Source organism: Desmodus rotundus, chromosome 13 (genome assembly GCF_022682495.2).
Source record: "Desmodus rotundus isolate HL8 chromosome 13, HLdesRot8A.1, whole genome shotgun sequence".
NCBI classification, from domain to species: domain Eukaryota; kingdom Metazoa; phylum Chordata; class Mammalia; order Chiroptera; family Phyllostomidae; genus Desmodus; species Desmodus rotundus.
Window position 1 is genome coordinate 83,750 of NC_071399.1, and position 14,809 is coordinate 98,558.

The 14,809-nt window shown below is 52.2% G+C and overlaps 1 protein-coding gene across 8 annotated transcripts; it reads left to right on the plus strand.

The window, feature by feature from the left end:
* The first annotated feature begins 926 nt into the window (after window positions 1–926).
* On the plus strand, window positions 927–10,959 carry ZNF596 (zinc finger protein 596). 8 transcript variants are annotated; one of them, XM_053916643.1, is made up of 7 exons: window positions 927–1,146; window positions 2,161–4,092; window positions 4,391–4,457; window positions 7,040–7,166; window positions 7,663–7,758; window positions 9,134–9,225; window positions 9,681–10,959. In XM_053916643.1, the coding sequence occupies exons 3-7, from the start codon at window positions 4,446–4,448 to the stop codon at window positions 10,917–10,919; spliced, it is 1,566 nt and encodes a 521-aa protein (XP_053772618.1). In that variant the 5' UTR covers window positions 927–1,146; window positions 2,161–4,092; window positions 4,391–4,445; the 3' UTR covers window positions 10,920–10,959. The 8 variants fall into 8 exon arrangements, with proteins under 8 accessions (XP_053772618.1, XP_045042462.2, XP_045042464.2 ...); XM_045186527.2 differs by having other exon boundaries at window positions 3,684–4,092; XM_045186529.2 differs by having other exon boundaries at window positions 3,753–4,092.
* The last annotated feature ends 3,850 nt before the right edge of the window (window positions 10,960–14,809 follow it).

Here is a 14,809-nt window from a genome sequence, read left to right on the forward strand (position 1 = left end):
ACTTGAAGTACATCACTTTCAAGGCATAACGGAGGCAGGTTCCAGACCACTGCTGAGATGGCCAAGCTCCACCTACCAGAGGGCTGCTCCACACCACGCTGGTCTCCCTTGGCATCGGCGCCAGAGGCTCTGTCCTGCTGGACGGAGGACTTCCTCTGCCCTGCTGCCCACTTGGCTCTGGAGGTCCTTCCCTGAAGAATGCTGACGACTCCCTTGCTCACCACATTGTCTCCCACACGGGCAGACTGAGACTCTGGGACTCAGGCCCCCAATTTTCTCGTGTGATGTCATTACTGATTGTGTCTAATTAGTATTGTTATGAGGGTAGTATAGATTTGGATTAAGTTTGCATTAATGAAAGATGAGTGAATAACACAGTCATCTGTGTTGGCTCCCAGTTATTTCTCGGTGTCGGTGTCACCGGTAGGACTGGTGGTCGTTGGTGTAGGCACTCAGTGCTTTTGGTTCTTAAGGCCCGGATCAGATGACCTGAGCAGAGACTGAAAGCTGACTTATAGGAAAAATTATATCGCGAACATATCGATCGGGACACTTTCATAGCCGGCTTCAGGCTTCAACACAGACCACTCAGGCCATGCTGAGTTGAACGGCCCCTTCTAAGTGCAGAAGCCACAGGCGCTTGGGACCTGCCGCTGCCGTCGTCCAGTCCTGAGGCTCCCTTGCGCCCCCTGCCCTTTCAGGAGATGTGTCTCCAGGGCAGAAAACAGATTTTGACTTAAACCGTATCAACTTGTCAGTGGTTTAAATGGCCTCACAACTGTAAGCTCTTGCCTGGAACTGTCTTAAACATTTAAACTGAAGTCAGGAGGGAGGAGTCCGGTTGCCATCTGGCGCCAAAGAAACTCCAACCGACCCAGGTGCAGAGGTGCAGGTGCGCTAGCTGAAAGGAGCCAACATAAACCGGGGGCGGGGCCAGGGGCTAAGGCCGCGCCCTCTCAAGACACGCCCCCTGGCTGTGCCACCAGCAGCTCAGGGCCTCTCCGTCTGGCCCCGCCCCTGCCCTCAGACCCCGCCCCCAGGCGATCACGCAGTCTCCAACCCGCCTTTCCCAGCCGAGGCCCCGCCACCTGGCGTTATTTCCTGTGGAGGCAGAAGGGGTTTTCCCCAAGCGCGAGTCCTAGTTCGGTGAGTGAGCTCCGTTCTCTGAGCTTTAACTCGGGCCTCCGGGGCCTCCGTCCCCCAGCGTCCTCCATACAGGGGTCCGGGTGTCCTTGCGAGTGTCCCTGCCTGTGGGCCCATAGCCCCCGCTGTCCGGAGAGGCCCGGAGGCGAGTGCTTCGGTGCTGCTTAGCGTCCTTTTCGGTTCCGGTCACAGTCGCTCCGAGGCCGCCCTGCACCGTGTGGTGTCCAGTTCCCACAGGAGACGTGGCTTCTCCTCAGGGCAGCCCCAAGGACGCGACGCAGTCCCCAGCCCTGGTCCTGCGAACCCGCAGGCCGGCTTTCACGGTGGCCGCCTCCCTGAGGCGCCGTCCCTGTGCAGGGGCAGGGGCGACGCCCTCCGGGGACACTGCTGTCCTTCGGTCCCGAATCCGCCCCGCTGGCTGAGCCTGCCTGGGAGTGTTCTCAGGTCTGCGTCCACCCGGGAGGGCAGAGGGCCCCTTGATTCCATCCCTGCGCAGGTCCGCCCGTGGTAGGAGGATGGGGAGAAAGAGGAGCGGCTGGGGCCGGCGGGGGCGAGAGGGGGGTGGGTGCTGCGGGCGCAGGGGAAGTGGACGAGCGCCCGCTAGGGGGCGCGGCGGCGGCGAGACCCGGAGGGCACGTTCTGGAGGCGGAGCCCGGGCGGAGAGCGACGTCGTCTGAGAAGGGACCTCGGAGCAGCGGGGGTGGGGGAACGCTCTGCGCTGGCCCTGCCCGGGCAGACGGTCCGGCCCTCCGTGGGCTCCTCTGTCTCCTCTGTCTGCGGAAACGCTGCTGCTCCTGCGTGCGGATCTGCGACCAACCGAAGTGCCCGCGCAGCACGTTTCCCTCCTGACCGTGGCCCGCCCGCTGTCCTCTCCCGTGCGTGCTCCGGGAGGGTGAGAGGCGCTCACGCCCACACGCGGGCCGGCCTCTTGGACCCGGCCTGCACCTGCCGTCAGCCCTGCAGTGAATCGCGGGGACGGCGACACCACCGTGCAGCGTGCTTTACCTGACTGTGCAGCGCTTCTGAGGCTGAGGACGTGAAGCTGTGCATTTACCCCGAAGTATTGATTTGCAATGGAAGGGAGCGCTTGGAAGCTGACAGGCGTGGCCCAAGAAGGCGGCGTTTCATCCGTGTGACGGTGCGTGCGTGGCCTCATAACTGTCTAGAACAGAGTCACTGCGTGTCTAGCTGTAGCGGATTTTAAACTCTTCCAGCACACCCGCCCCAGCGAGACCTCGGCGTCCACGGAGCTGCAGGGAGCGGACTTCTCTGCAGGTTCCTGCCTTGCAGGTTGCGGGGAGGGGCGGGGAGCTGGGTCAGGAGCCCGTGCGCTTCATAATGTAACAAGTTCCTGCCAGACACGCCCCCTCCACGCCCACGCGCAACTGCAGAGAGCTTCTCATCCTCCAACTCACGAGGTTCCCACTACTTCAGCCAGAACTTCGTGTATGCACATGTGTGCGTGTGCGTGCGGATAAACGTACCTGCACGCATATTTGTAGACAGAAATGCAGGAACATTTGTACGTTTTTTTATGTTAAACTCACATGACCCATCTACGTGGTGGGAACTGTGTCATCGGTTGAACGTGAAGGAGTGTGAGAATGTGTGAGTTCAAAGGCACGCAGATAGAAGCGTTTTGGGAGCCTGGGAGACAGGTTAGTGATTAAGACTCGACCTTTCAAAGCCACTGGGAGGCCTGGATGCTCTGCCTCAGCCCCAGTCGTGGAGCAGGAAGCTCTTTGGAGATGCCCCGTGTCTGGGGTCTTCTTGAGGGACACATCGGAAATACCGCTCCCCGCGGTCAGTTCCCACTGAAACGGGGGCGGGGCGGTTGAAAGGAGGACGTGAGTTGGGCCGAGGCTGTGGTTCCCCTGTGGTGTGGAACGTGGGCGAGGGGAGAGGTTTTTTGTGAAAAGGCAAGAAGGAGACGATGTCACGAAGACAGAGTAGGGCCTCTGAATTTTAATGTTAAAGGTACTATTCCAGGTAAAGTCTGGGTGTGGTGTGTGACCCTTGAAGAATTTGAACTTAGAAGGAGGCGGAGACGAATTCAGACTATACCTATGTCACTTTCTAACGTGTGCTTATATGCATTTCTGTGCTTGTATACATTTGATTTTGTCACATTACCAAAGTTCTGAACCCCTGGCCACGTCATTTATTAAATTTATAAATGAGCCATAATCAGCAGGGTTATTTTGAAGAATCGGGAAGCAAACATATGTAAATCTTTAAGCACAGACTCACATTTACTAAAACTTTACTGTTACAAGTTACAAATGGGTGAATTAAACCTAATTCTGTTATGACTCATTATAGTCATTTGTCCATGAAATACACATGATCATCGATGTTTTAAGGGAGGATTTACACTTTATAAATGCTGTCTCCTATACCCACTGAAATAAATAATGAAATTAGGGAAATGGCTGCTAGGAATGACTGGTGAGGGCAGGATTTCAGCTACCGCTTTCCTGAAACATCAGATGGAAGAACTGAGTTTCCGCTCACAATGCCTTCCTTCTGTGTTCTCTCAGCCCACTGCCCCGTGAGGGTGAGAGCAGGAGAGTAGTTCTGCGACCCACATACGCTGTTCTCCGCCGCAGGGAACCTTCAGAGGTGCATCTGCAAGGTGGATGCCGTTGATTCCTCCAAACGGAATAAGTCACTGAATTGATGAACCCAGTCATGAAAACTATTCCCAGTTCTCTTGCTTCATAACCATCTTCATGCAGAACAAGTCTAAAAGGCGCGTAGAGGCCTCGATGTTCCTGGGAACCTCACCTGCAGAAGACGGAATGTCCAGGACAAGCGTGCTCGGAGGCCAGCGGCAGGAAGTGGTAGGACTGCACGGAGGCACCAGACCGCTGCGTGGAGTCGGAGAGGCGTTGCTTGTGAGCACACTAAGAAAACGGAGCCCAAGCGGTTTCACCGTGGAGGCTGCAGGTAGAGACACATGTGGCACAAGTCAGGGATCAAGAGAGAATCGAGAAACCCTGGGCGCCGGGGGTTTGTGAGCATGCGGAGCTGCAGCTCTCCCCTTCTCTCAGGCGAAGGTGTGTGGGGCACCTTGGGAGCATCAGCTGTCACAGCCTGATGACCCTGGGGGACGAGGCCCCCCACTGTGCCTCAGCCCACACTTCCTGTCGCTGTTCCCTGGGTTGGTGAGGCACTGGGGCTCTGTGACAGCTGGGTCTGGAAACTGTAGATGATGAGGTCTCATGGCTTCCCTCTCCTTCCCCAGCTCCGCCGCCTGCGTGGTGAAGACCCAGGGGACAGTTGGCAGCTGGGCTGGTGACATGGAGTCCCAGGTGAGATGGACATGACTCTTTCCATTGAGAGTGCATCTCAGTTACAGCCGGTGTGGGGGTATTTCTCCTGCAGGCACTGATGTCCTGAGAGCACTGGGGAGACTGCCAGCACCTGCGCCTCAGCTCCGTTTCCCCAGAACTCTGGAATGGTCATGTTGGGGCATGGACGTGTTCGGCAGTGGTCTCTTTCTTGGAACTAAGATGATCCAGTCTCTGCCAGTGTGTGTGTTTACAGAAGAAATGAGAAAGCTTTTGTTTCTCCCATCTAATTCATGGCCTTGTTAGCAAAACAAGAAAGTTACACGTTAACCATATCATTAATTGTGATGACCTTAGGATTGAGGAAGGAGCAAAACATTATAGCCGGAAAGGGAGGCAGATGTTTCCGCAGGTGAGCTCGGTCCATCCCCTGTTACAGGTGCTGGGGGCTGCTGACCAGTGTTGGGGGAAATGCCGGGGTCCAGCCCTGGCAGGTCAGGAATCCCGAGTGGATGAACGGAGTCAGCGATGGGAGACAGACGACATCACGCCTCAGAGGACAGTGAAGCTCTGTTCCGTTTATTGCAAGCACAAATGGATTTTTATATTTTCCTTTTTGGCATAGATTAACATTTGCAAGTGCATAACATGATCAGTTAAGCAGAAACATCAATACAAAGGTAACCAGGAAAAGTACGAAAGTTTCCATGGATTTAAGTATATTAAACAAAGATTGTTTTGACCAAAGTTTCCATAGATTCAGTTATAGTGAACAAAGATTATTTTAACTAGGAGAGTCATAAATCAGACGATTAGACATTTTCAGAAATTGTTCATAGGGCAAAAGTATACGGTAGATTGAGCAGAGGCAATAAGGCCTTTGTGATATCTAACTTAGCTATCTATCTTTTCTGTCTGAAATGTTTCTCTGTGTACTATAAACTTTAGCTTCATAGTAACTATTTCTGTATACCTAATAGCTAACCAGCTTTTCTTATTTCTATGGCTGTCTAATTGATATATATTCTTATTTAAGGTAAAGGAGGGGGTGTTACTCTAACGACTTTTAGACATTCAGGGGCTTGTTGACTAGAAACGTATTGGTCTGATTATATCCTGTTTCTCCTTCGTGGTACATTAATCTTATGAGAAAGTTCTTTTGTTTTGACTCCCTAGAATTACAGGCAGGAGTATCGGGGTGTGTGGAATTACTTTCTGTCATTCCGTCTGCAGTCTCCTGTTTCCCTGGAACCCCTCTTGGGAAAGTCTTTTTCCCACCATTATGATGCACCATCCAAAAACCACCCATGATTAATAAGATGAAACACACTATAAGGGGAAGAGTGGGGAGTTTTCCTTTCCCATCTGGTCTTTGCCTTCCGGGAACATCTTCTGGGACTTTGTCAGCCAGCAAGAGTGGAACCGCTCCCAACAGGGAAATACACAGTGATTGCACCAGAAGGACCATGAGGAGTCATTGATTTTGTCCAATTTCAACCCTCTTCAAGTTTTGATAGACGGTGTTTGTGCTTCTTGAAATCTAAAAAGGAAAACTAAAATTCTCATTATTCCTATGTCCCAAATCATGAATTTTCTTTTGTAATTTCCCCTTTCACCACATCTGATTCAGTGGAAGCACAGGGAGCACTGTTTCCTTCATTTTGGCTGCAATTCAGGAGCAGCGCAGGTGGTAGGGTGACACTTAGGGCTTTGTGGGAATTTTTGATGAACGAAGAGGCCAGAATAATCGAGGCTCCAGGTGTGCCTGAACAGAGAGACAGGGTGAGGGAACAAAAGGGGCGAGGGTAACTGGTATTTGGAGGTCCCAGGAGAATTGCACGAGCGAGGGCTCAGACCACGGGAAGATCAGGGCCCAGCCGTCCTCCAGCGCAGGGGTCTCAGAGTCCCTGGCTGGTGCTGCTGAGCCCCCGGTCTTTACACTTCACAGCGAGCGTCGGAGTGGTGGGGCGATGGCAGGCTGCACATGCGGAGCCCAAGTCCTTTCTGTGCTGTGTTCAGTTCTGCAGAATTTTGCACGTTGCTTCAATATCTTCTGTCATTCTTTGAATAATAACATAGAGCTTGTATTTAACGGTGTTTGCTAGATAGTTATCACTTTACACAGGCTCACTGGATCTTTAAAAATTCACAGCTGTTCAATGAGCTCATTGATGCGGAGACAGGTGACAAAGGAGGACAATCTGCCTGTAGTCCTGGTTGAAACGTGGCTGCCAATGGGTGCTGTGTTCCTTGTGATGAGTCTGTAGATTTCCTTGAAGTTGGTGGAGAAGAGTGTTTTAATTACAAATTTTCAGGTGCAGATTTCGTACTCATGATGTGCAGTCATGATTACCTGTTTACCGGGATCCAGGTTACATCACACCGCACCTACTGTGGTGTTTCCTTACAATGGAGTTCCTTGTGTTTACAGTGGGTACGTCTCTGTAGGTGTATCTCAGAGTCAGGTGTCCAGGTCAGCAACGAGAACGACCTGACTGGACCCACTCAGCCGCCACCTCCACAGGGCTGTTGCCCGCCTGTGCCGTCCTGCCCAGAGGTGGGCAGGCACAGCCCTGTCTGAAGCGGCGTCCATGCTGTTTCAGGAAGCTGTGTCCTTCGAGGATGTAGCTGTTGACTTCACCCAGGAAGAGTGGGCCCTGCTGGACACGTCCCAGAGAAAACTGTTCACGGACGTGATGCTGGAGAGCATCAGCCATCTGGTCTCGATTGGTGAGTCTCTTGTTAATCACTGTGTTTGAATGGGGAAGTAAATGTACTGATTTTTTTTAATTACTATTTTGGTAGGGGAACTGAGGTCAGACCAGCGCACAGTATTAAAAATAACAGGACATTTTGTTTTCCACATAGAACTTAGATTTTTTTTTCTGGTAGAAATTGTATTTATTGGACTTTTTTTTTTGTCTATAATAGTCAAACACTGTGAAAACTTGTATTTTCTCATTGAGTGAAAACACTGATGACTCTGCAGTCTGTCTTTGAACTTGGGCATGGGCATCAGCAATGATAGGTCCTTAAAAGCTTTTGGAACAAGTTCAAGAGCCATGTTTTTGCGGCAGAAGAGCTGTCCATTCTGTTTTCAATACAGTCTCCCATGGGCTGACCTTCTGTGGGGAACTTCCTCTTTCTTGTGACTGGCTCCTGTGTTGATGATCACGTACTGTCACCAGCACAGAACAGAATCCACGTGTCATTTTCCTACAAACAGGCAGTCGGCTCCACAGATCCGATGTGACTTCCCAGTGGAAGGAGGGAGAGCAACTGTCAAGAGAAGGGACGGGCGCTCTGCAAGGCCGGAGTCCAGGTGAGTGCCCTGAGTGGGGCCTCGGGAGGAGGAGGACCTGGTTGGGAAGGAGGGGGCTCTGCACATGAGTAAATTGAAGATCTTTCAGTTTAGTCACGTTTTTTAAACGTAGGGGACAGATCCTTCAGATGTCATTAAACCTTGCGGGTATTAACTTCTATTCAAGGGTCTCTCATTATCTTTGGTTCTAGGGAAGGTTATATTCATGCACTCACAGGAGTTTTCTATTCCCCTTTCCCCTGTCCTCTCAGAGTTTCACACTTGTAGTTGAGCCCCGTGACCCCCTCCTCACCGCCCGTGCCACCTGGAGCACTCTGACCGTGCTACCGTGGTTAGCAACAGCGCCATCTACAACACCTGCCGTAGAAGCCTCCATAGTGAGCACCCAGCCTGCACTAACCACAACCGTCTTCTCAGCCAGCCCTTGGGTCTCGTGGGGCCCTGAGCACTGATCTCACAGCGGCCACACCAGCCTGGTGCCCCGTCCCAGAGTCCACTTCCCTTTGGCCACCCGTGCCCCTGTCATCTCTACTGAGAAAGCCCACTGCAAACAGCTACTGCGGTAGAGACCACCACTGCCTGCTCTGAGCCCACCGACCACATGGTGACATGTGACCTCTCCACCTTAACTGACTGGCTTGCTGTCTGTTCTCTTTTGGTGACATAGTTTCCAAAGATGTCAGTGCTGCCGTTGACACCACTGAATCCAAGTGCAGCATCCAGTGTGTGGACTGGGGCCCTCTGGCTTCAGGGTGGCGTTAACGACCACCTCCCGCAGAGGTGCCTGGTGCAGACCTGGGCAAAGTGGGCGAGCCGTGTGCACGCTGAGCAACACTCAGCTGCCTGGACCACAGGTGTGACCTGGGTTTGCCCAACGAGCCTCTGTCCACTGGGACGTGGGTGAGGGCATGCGGCCCGCAAGGACATGGCCACCCTTGAGAAGGACTGTGAGGGGCTGGAGCAGACGCTGCTGAGGATGCAGCCGGGGGTGACGAGTACAACTTGCCTGCTGTCGCTTTGCACTCCATTGTCTGGGGACTGTCTTACTTTGTTGTTTATGAAACTGCCCAGGATGTCCCTGCTTGTCAATAACAGAGATGTTTTTTATTTTTTCAATTCACAAAATGTCCCTTTTCATGGACCTATTCAATGAAAATTTTCTCTCTTCCTCCCCAAGCTACCATTCATTTTATTTTTCTCAAATTCTACTTCAGAAATGGCAGAAATTGTTGACGTCTGTAATGTGTTTCTTCTTAAAGCATTCCTGACTTCGACATTCCTTCCCACTCACGTGTTCCCATTTGAAACATACTGCAGTGGGCGTTGGGTCTCTTCACCATTGTAATCCTCATAACGCAGGTCTGTTTTTTCCCAGTCGTTTCAGACAGGAGAGATGACTCCAAAAAACAAGAAATGACATCCACTCAACGTTTCCGCCAGAAGGACGCGTCCCTAACCAGCGCTGTGGTAAGCTCTGTGTGTGTGACCCTGTCCTTCCAAGTACAGCCCTGGGAAGTGGACAAGTGGTGAACTTGGCACAGTTACCTGACTGTTGCAGTTGGGACCACTGGCTTTTGCAGGAGAAAGCTTTCGTTAGTTTGGTTTTAGGGAAGAAATTTAACCTGAAGCCCAAACTATAACCTGAGGTCTGATAAGCAGTCGTGTGACCCTGGCTCACGGACCCCCTCTTTGAAACCTAGTGTCTAAAAATTAATCACACAACCGCTGCTGGGATGCCGCAAGAGAGAAACCCGATGTACGTGGGAGAGGAGTGCCCCCGTGTGTGTGAGTGACAGGAGCAGTTGTAACGGGGGCCTGTCACGGACCGATCACTCCAGAATGCAGTGTGTGTGCAGAGAAGTGTGTGAAGGATGAGTAAACACGGCTAAGCCTCTAACAGTGTCTCCTTTCCTTTCAAAAAGCAAGGATTTCCTACTGAAGAAGATCCTTTTGAATGTAATGATCTGGGAGAAAATTTCACTGAAATCTTAACATTGACTCCATATACGACACCTCGCAATGGAAAGAAACCCCGCGTCATCCAAGAGTTTAGAAGAGCGGTCAGTTCCTTTCATCAGGATAAACCAGGCGGTACGAGGAGTGAGTCGTGTGAGTGCCGGCATGGGAGCGCTTTGACCGGACGCTGTGCCGCTGGACAGCACGGCCGAGCTCAGGGTGGAGAGCAGACCTTCCAGTGTCGCGTGTGTGGGAAAGCCTTCCGTAATGCCGCTAACCGCAGACGGCACGAGATGATTCACACCGGAGAGAAGCCGCACGGCTGTCACCTGTGCGGCAAGGCCTTCACCCACTGCTCTGACCTGAGGAAGCACGAGAGGACGCACTTTGGAGAGAAGCCACATGCGTGCCATCTGTGTGGGAAAGCCTTCAGTAAAAGTTACAACCTCAGACGACATGAGGTCATTCACACTCGTGAGAAACCACACGGATGTCACCTGTGTGGCAAGGCCTTCACCCACTGCTCTGACCTGAGGAAGCACGAGAGGATGCACTTTGGAGAGAAGCCATATGCGTGCCATCTGTGTGGGAAAGCCTTCAGTAAAGTGTCTTACCTGAGACAACACGAGCGGACTCATAGTCGAGAGAAGCCACACGAATGTCACCTGTGTGGGAAGGCCTTCACCCATCGTTCCCACCTTGGAAAACACGAGAGAACTCACACTGGAGAGAAGCCCTACGAGTGTCGTCAATGTGGAAAAGCCTTCTCCGACTCTTCTGTCCTCAGACGGCATGCGAGGACCCACACCGGGGAGAGGCCCTACAAGTGTCGGTCGTGTTGGAAGGCCTTCGCTGACTCTTCTGTCCTGAAACGACACACAAGGACGCACACCGGGGAGAAGCCGTACGGGTGTCACCTGTGTGGGAAAGCCTTCACTCACTCTTCTGTCCTCAGGCGACACGAGAGGACGCACACTGGCGAGAAACCGTATGAATGCAGCGTGTGTGGGAGGGCCTTCAACAGAAGCTACAACTTCGCACTGCATCAGCGGATTCACACCGGAGAGAAGCCGTACAAGTGTCACCTGTGTGGAAAGGCCTTCAGTAAGTATTTTAATCTTAGACAACATGGAAGGATGCACTCTATAAGGGTTGTAAATGTGGAAGACTCACCACCCATTCTGCCAAACTCTAAACACTCCTGAGGACTCACAGATTGGAAAACAAAAGCTGTGTTTGTAATCAGTCTGGAAGAGCCTTTATTCATCCATATTTCATCCAGTTGAAGTTAACTCAGAATGGAGAGAGTCCATTTGTGCAGTGTCTCCCTGACAAAGTCTTTAGACAGTGGACTGACCTGGTAGAGGTCAAGCTGTGAGTGGAATGGTTGTGTGAGAGCCGTTGTCCACAGTCCTGTCAGACCAGATGGAGAAGTCGGAGGCTGGCCCGGGGAGGGTGGAGTCACAGGGGCGGGCGCTGGCTGTGTGGAGCCTGCAGGCCGCTGCTACGGCAGGACCTGGGCTCTGGCCACGACCATAAGGTGCTGCTGGCTGGGGCCACTGTTGCCACGCATGTGGTGGCAGGCACTGTGGCAGGGACTCTGGAGCACTGTGTGATGGGCCCCCTGACTCCACTGAGGCGAGGCTCCGACCAGCTCCGTATTCAACCTGGGGCTGACCCGACCCTGGGCCTGTCCACAGCCAGCGTTCCAGCCAAGAGCCAGAGCCGACACGAGTTTCTTCCAGGCTTCTGCTATCACTACACCATCTGACCCCCGTTCCCTGCCAGCAGGGCCTTGCCTAGGAGTGAATCCAAGTGGGAACCAGGTCCTTTTTCTAACCAGCAGTGAGATCTGAATTGAAACTTGGGATGGAAGTCCGTCAGCCCAGTCCTGGGTCTCAGCTGGGACTAGTCAGGACTAGGGTGGGAGGGGACGAGAGCAGGTAAGGGACACTAACAATGAAGGTCAAGCCAACTGGCATGAGTCAGACCCTCAGTGGCGGTTGGTGGTCCCTGGGCAAGTGCTTGTACAAGCTCCCTGCTGTGTCTCCCCGTAGGAGTGACGGCAGGAACCAGATAGCTCACAGATAGCTCTGTGATTCAGTGGAACCCACCACCCTCACATCCACCTGGCCCTTGAACGTGTCTGCCGATGGAGACGCCAATCCTAGCGTCTCTGGATTATTCTCCATTCCGGGGCCAAGTCTGACAAAGCACCGGACTCGGACATGGCTCCTGGTTTAAGTGCCCACACACCCAGTGACTTCCCGTGCCTCCTGTACTCAATGAGCTCCAAGGCCTCCCCGTGACTTTGGCAAAGTGCACACCCTCACCCTATCCTGTGGCTTTCTACACAGATGGGGTCCCCACCTACCACACAGATGAGCTACATCCTGAACACCCCTCAGCTCACTGCCTTCGCAACCTCCCGCTGCTCCTGAACAGAAGGGCCTTCCACTCCGGGACGCACCCAGCCTCTCTCATGGCTTCCCTCTCCTGCTTTCTTGGGAACTCTCTGTTAGCAGCTAGACACTGAATCCCATTTACCGGCCACATCTCCACCTTTCTACTCATTATTACATTGCTACGTCTCTTCCATTTTGAAACAAAAACCTCAAATGAACTTATTGTTATCTCTACTTTCTGACCTTAGGTTGCAATCACAATGAAAGTTGAAGAGGCATTTACTATCCCCTCACATCCCTCGCTCTGCATCCCTCGCTCTAACTTAGATAACCAAGTATCTCCCCGTAAACGCATCTTGCTAACACCTCCAGTGTTCTTCCCATAACATACCTAAGGCATGTGTCTCCGTCTTCTGCTTGGAACCAAGGAATTGGACTATGACCTCCTTTTGGGACCTTTGTTCTCCTGTGACCTCCCAGGCCCCTGGGTGATTTCAGTTTACTTGGTGGCCCCTGCTCCTCAGCGTCCTTGCAGAGAACAGCGCCAACGACACTATGGGAACGTCTCGAGCACCCATCCTGGCCCCTCTTCTTTCTGAGAGCAGTGTCCTGACACCTCCCCCCACACCCACGCCCCCTCCACATCCCTAGTCTGCAGTTGATCACAGGTGACTTCATCCTGAGTTCAGCTTCCCTCTTCCCCCTCCCATCGCCCAAACCGCAGCTACCACTCCTTCAGGGCACTGGCAAGATGCCACCATACACGTAGTTTTCTGTTTTATATACTTATGTGTTTATTGTCGTCTTCTACCAGACCCTGGTGTGCTTTGTGTGGACATGGTTTTTCTTTGATAAATACCTCAGAGTGGAATGTGCTGGGTGGTATGTAGTTTCAAACATTTTTTATTTGTTAATTTTAAAGAGAGAAAAGAGGTGAAGGAGGGGGAAGGGAGACAGAGAGACAGAGACATCAATTTGTTGCCCCACCTACTGAAGCATCATCGGTTGATTCCTGTCTGCCCTGACTGGGGATCAGACCTGCGACCTTGGTGTATCAGGATGATGCTCTAACCAACTGAGCTACCTGGCCAGGGTGGGCTGTTTGCATCAAGGTAAACGCGTCCATAAGCAGGGTTACTGGTAGCCTAACTCCTTACGTGTAGATGAGCTCACCGCCTAAAACACGCAGGAAAGATCGAGGGGGAATAATGTTTGCTGAACAAATAGAAACACATATCTACAGATTAACATTCCAACAGCCTTTCCAGCACACACTGTTACTTTAACTTCTAGGCGCAAGACCGAGGCTCAGGGGCTCCGTTGCTTGCAGGGAGCTGCACATCTAGGTGCCCAGATGATGCCCTGGGTCGGGCTTTAGTTCCAGCACAGGGGAACTGCTGGCTTCAGTCCATCACTGCTTTTATTTTAAAAGCATGTAAGAGGTTAAGGAATATAGCTGCTACTATTGTAATAAGCACATCACCTCATTTAATCTTTGGAGAAGTCCTGTGCCGTATGGACTGCTGTTGGTGGGAGAGACCTGGTTCTTCCTCCTGACCCATGTAAAGAATTACAGGGGAGCAAATCGATCCGTGTGCAATCAGTTTTATTAGTGATCTGTTCCCATGGAAGACAACAGGCCTAGGTCAGGTGGGGTGAGGTGAATGGCAGAGGTTCAGGGCACAGCAGAGCAGCTGAAGTCTGAGGCAGGAGGGGGGGGGGACGGGCAGGGGGGGCAAGGCCCCAGGTGGCCTGAGAGCCAAGACAGCAAGTCCTTTGCTCCAAGGACTTCTATAGTAGGCGGGATGGGAATAAAAACGTTACATGTTGATTGACAAGTAGATGTGGTGCCAGCTTTGGGGGAGGGCATGACTACCCAAACTTAGGTATGTGTGGAGGTCTGTTATCCCAAATCCTTATCTTGCTCCAGACACCATTTGTTCATCTTGTTGTGAAACAGATACATGACAGGAGGCAGTTGATTAAAGTTGGGGCAGTTACCCAAAGTCATTTATGGGCTTTTTCCTTTGGGCACTGTGGACCCTTTCCCAGCGTTCAGGCCTTGGGATGAAAGCACAGTTTCAAGGCTTTCTTTCCCAGACAGTGGAAATGCTACATAGAATTTCAAGGACTTCCCTCCTTTCTTGCTAACATGGTATTTCTTGTGTTGCTAGAACACCTGGCAGTATTACAGGACCAGGCTCGGGGCTGCTGAGTTAGCAGGAGAGACATGCCTCCCTCCTCCTCCCAGCCTTGGTTTGCTATTCATTCTCCCTAAAAGCATCTCCCTAAAAGAGGCGTTTCCTGGTAACCAGCACACTAGACTGGCGACCAGGAACAGCAGCTCAGTATTAGAGTTCTTCCCATGCTCTCTCCTGCCTCTCTCCTGCCATCCTCACGTCATCTCGGAGAAAAAAGAGGCAAAGCAGCCATTCCTGGATCCAGCCCTGCAGTCGGTCTGCAGCGCAGACCCCAACCGCCGCGACCTGCCCCTGCTCCTGCAGCGGGAGTCAGGGACCTGCCCCAACGGCTTTTCTCCTACTTTGGGAAATACCCACAGGCTGAGGCCCGTCTTGAGGACGTTTGCTACCGTCTAGAAAGAGCTGAACAACATACTGAAAGAGCTGAACAACATACTGAAGAGCTGAACAACATACTAAATAACACTTGGACCTGAAACCTACGTCTAA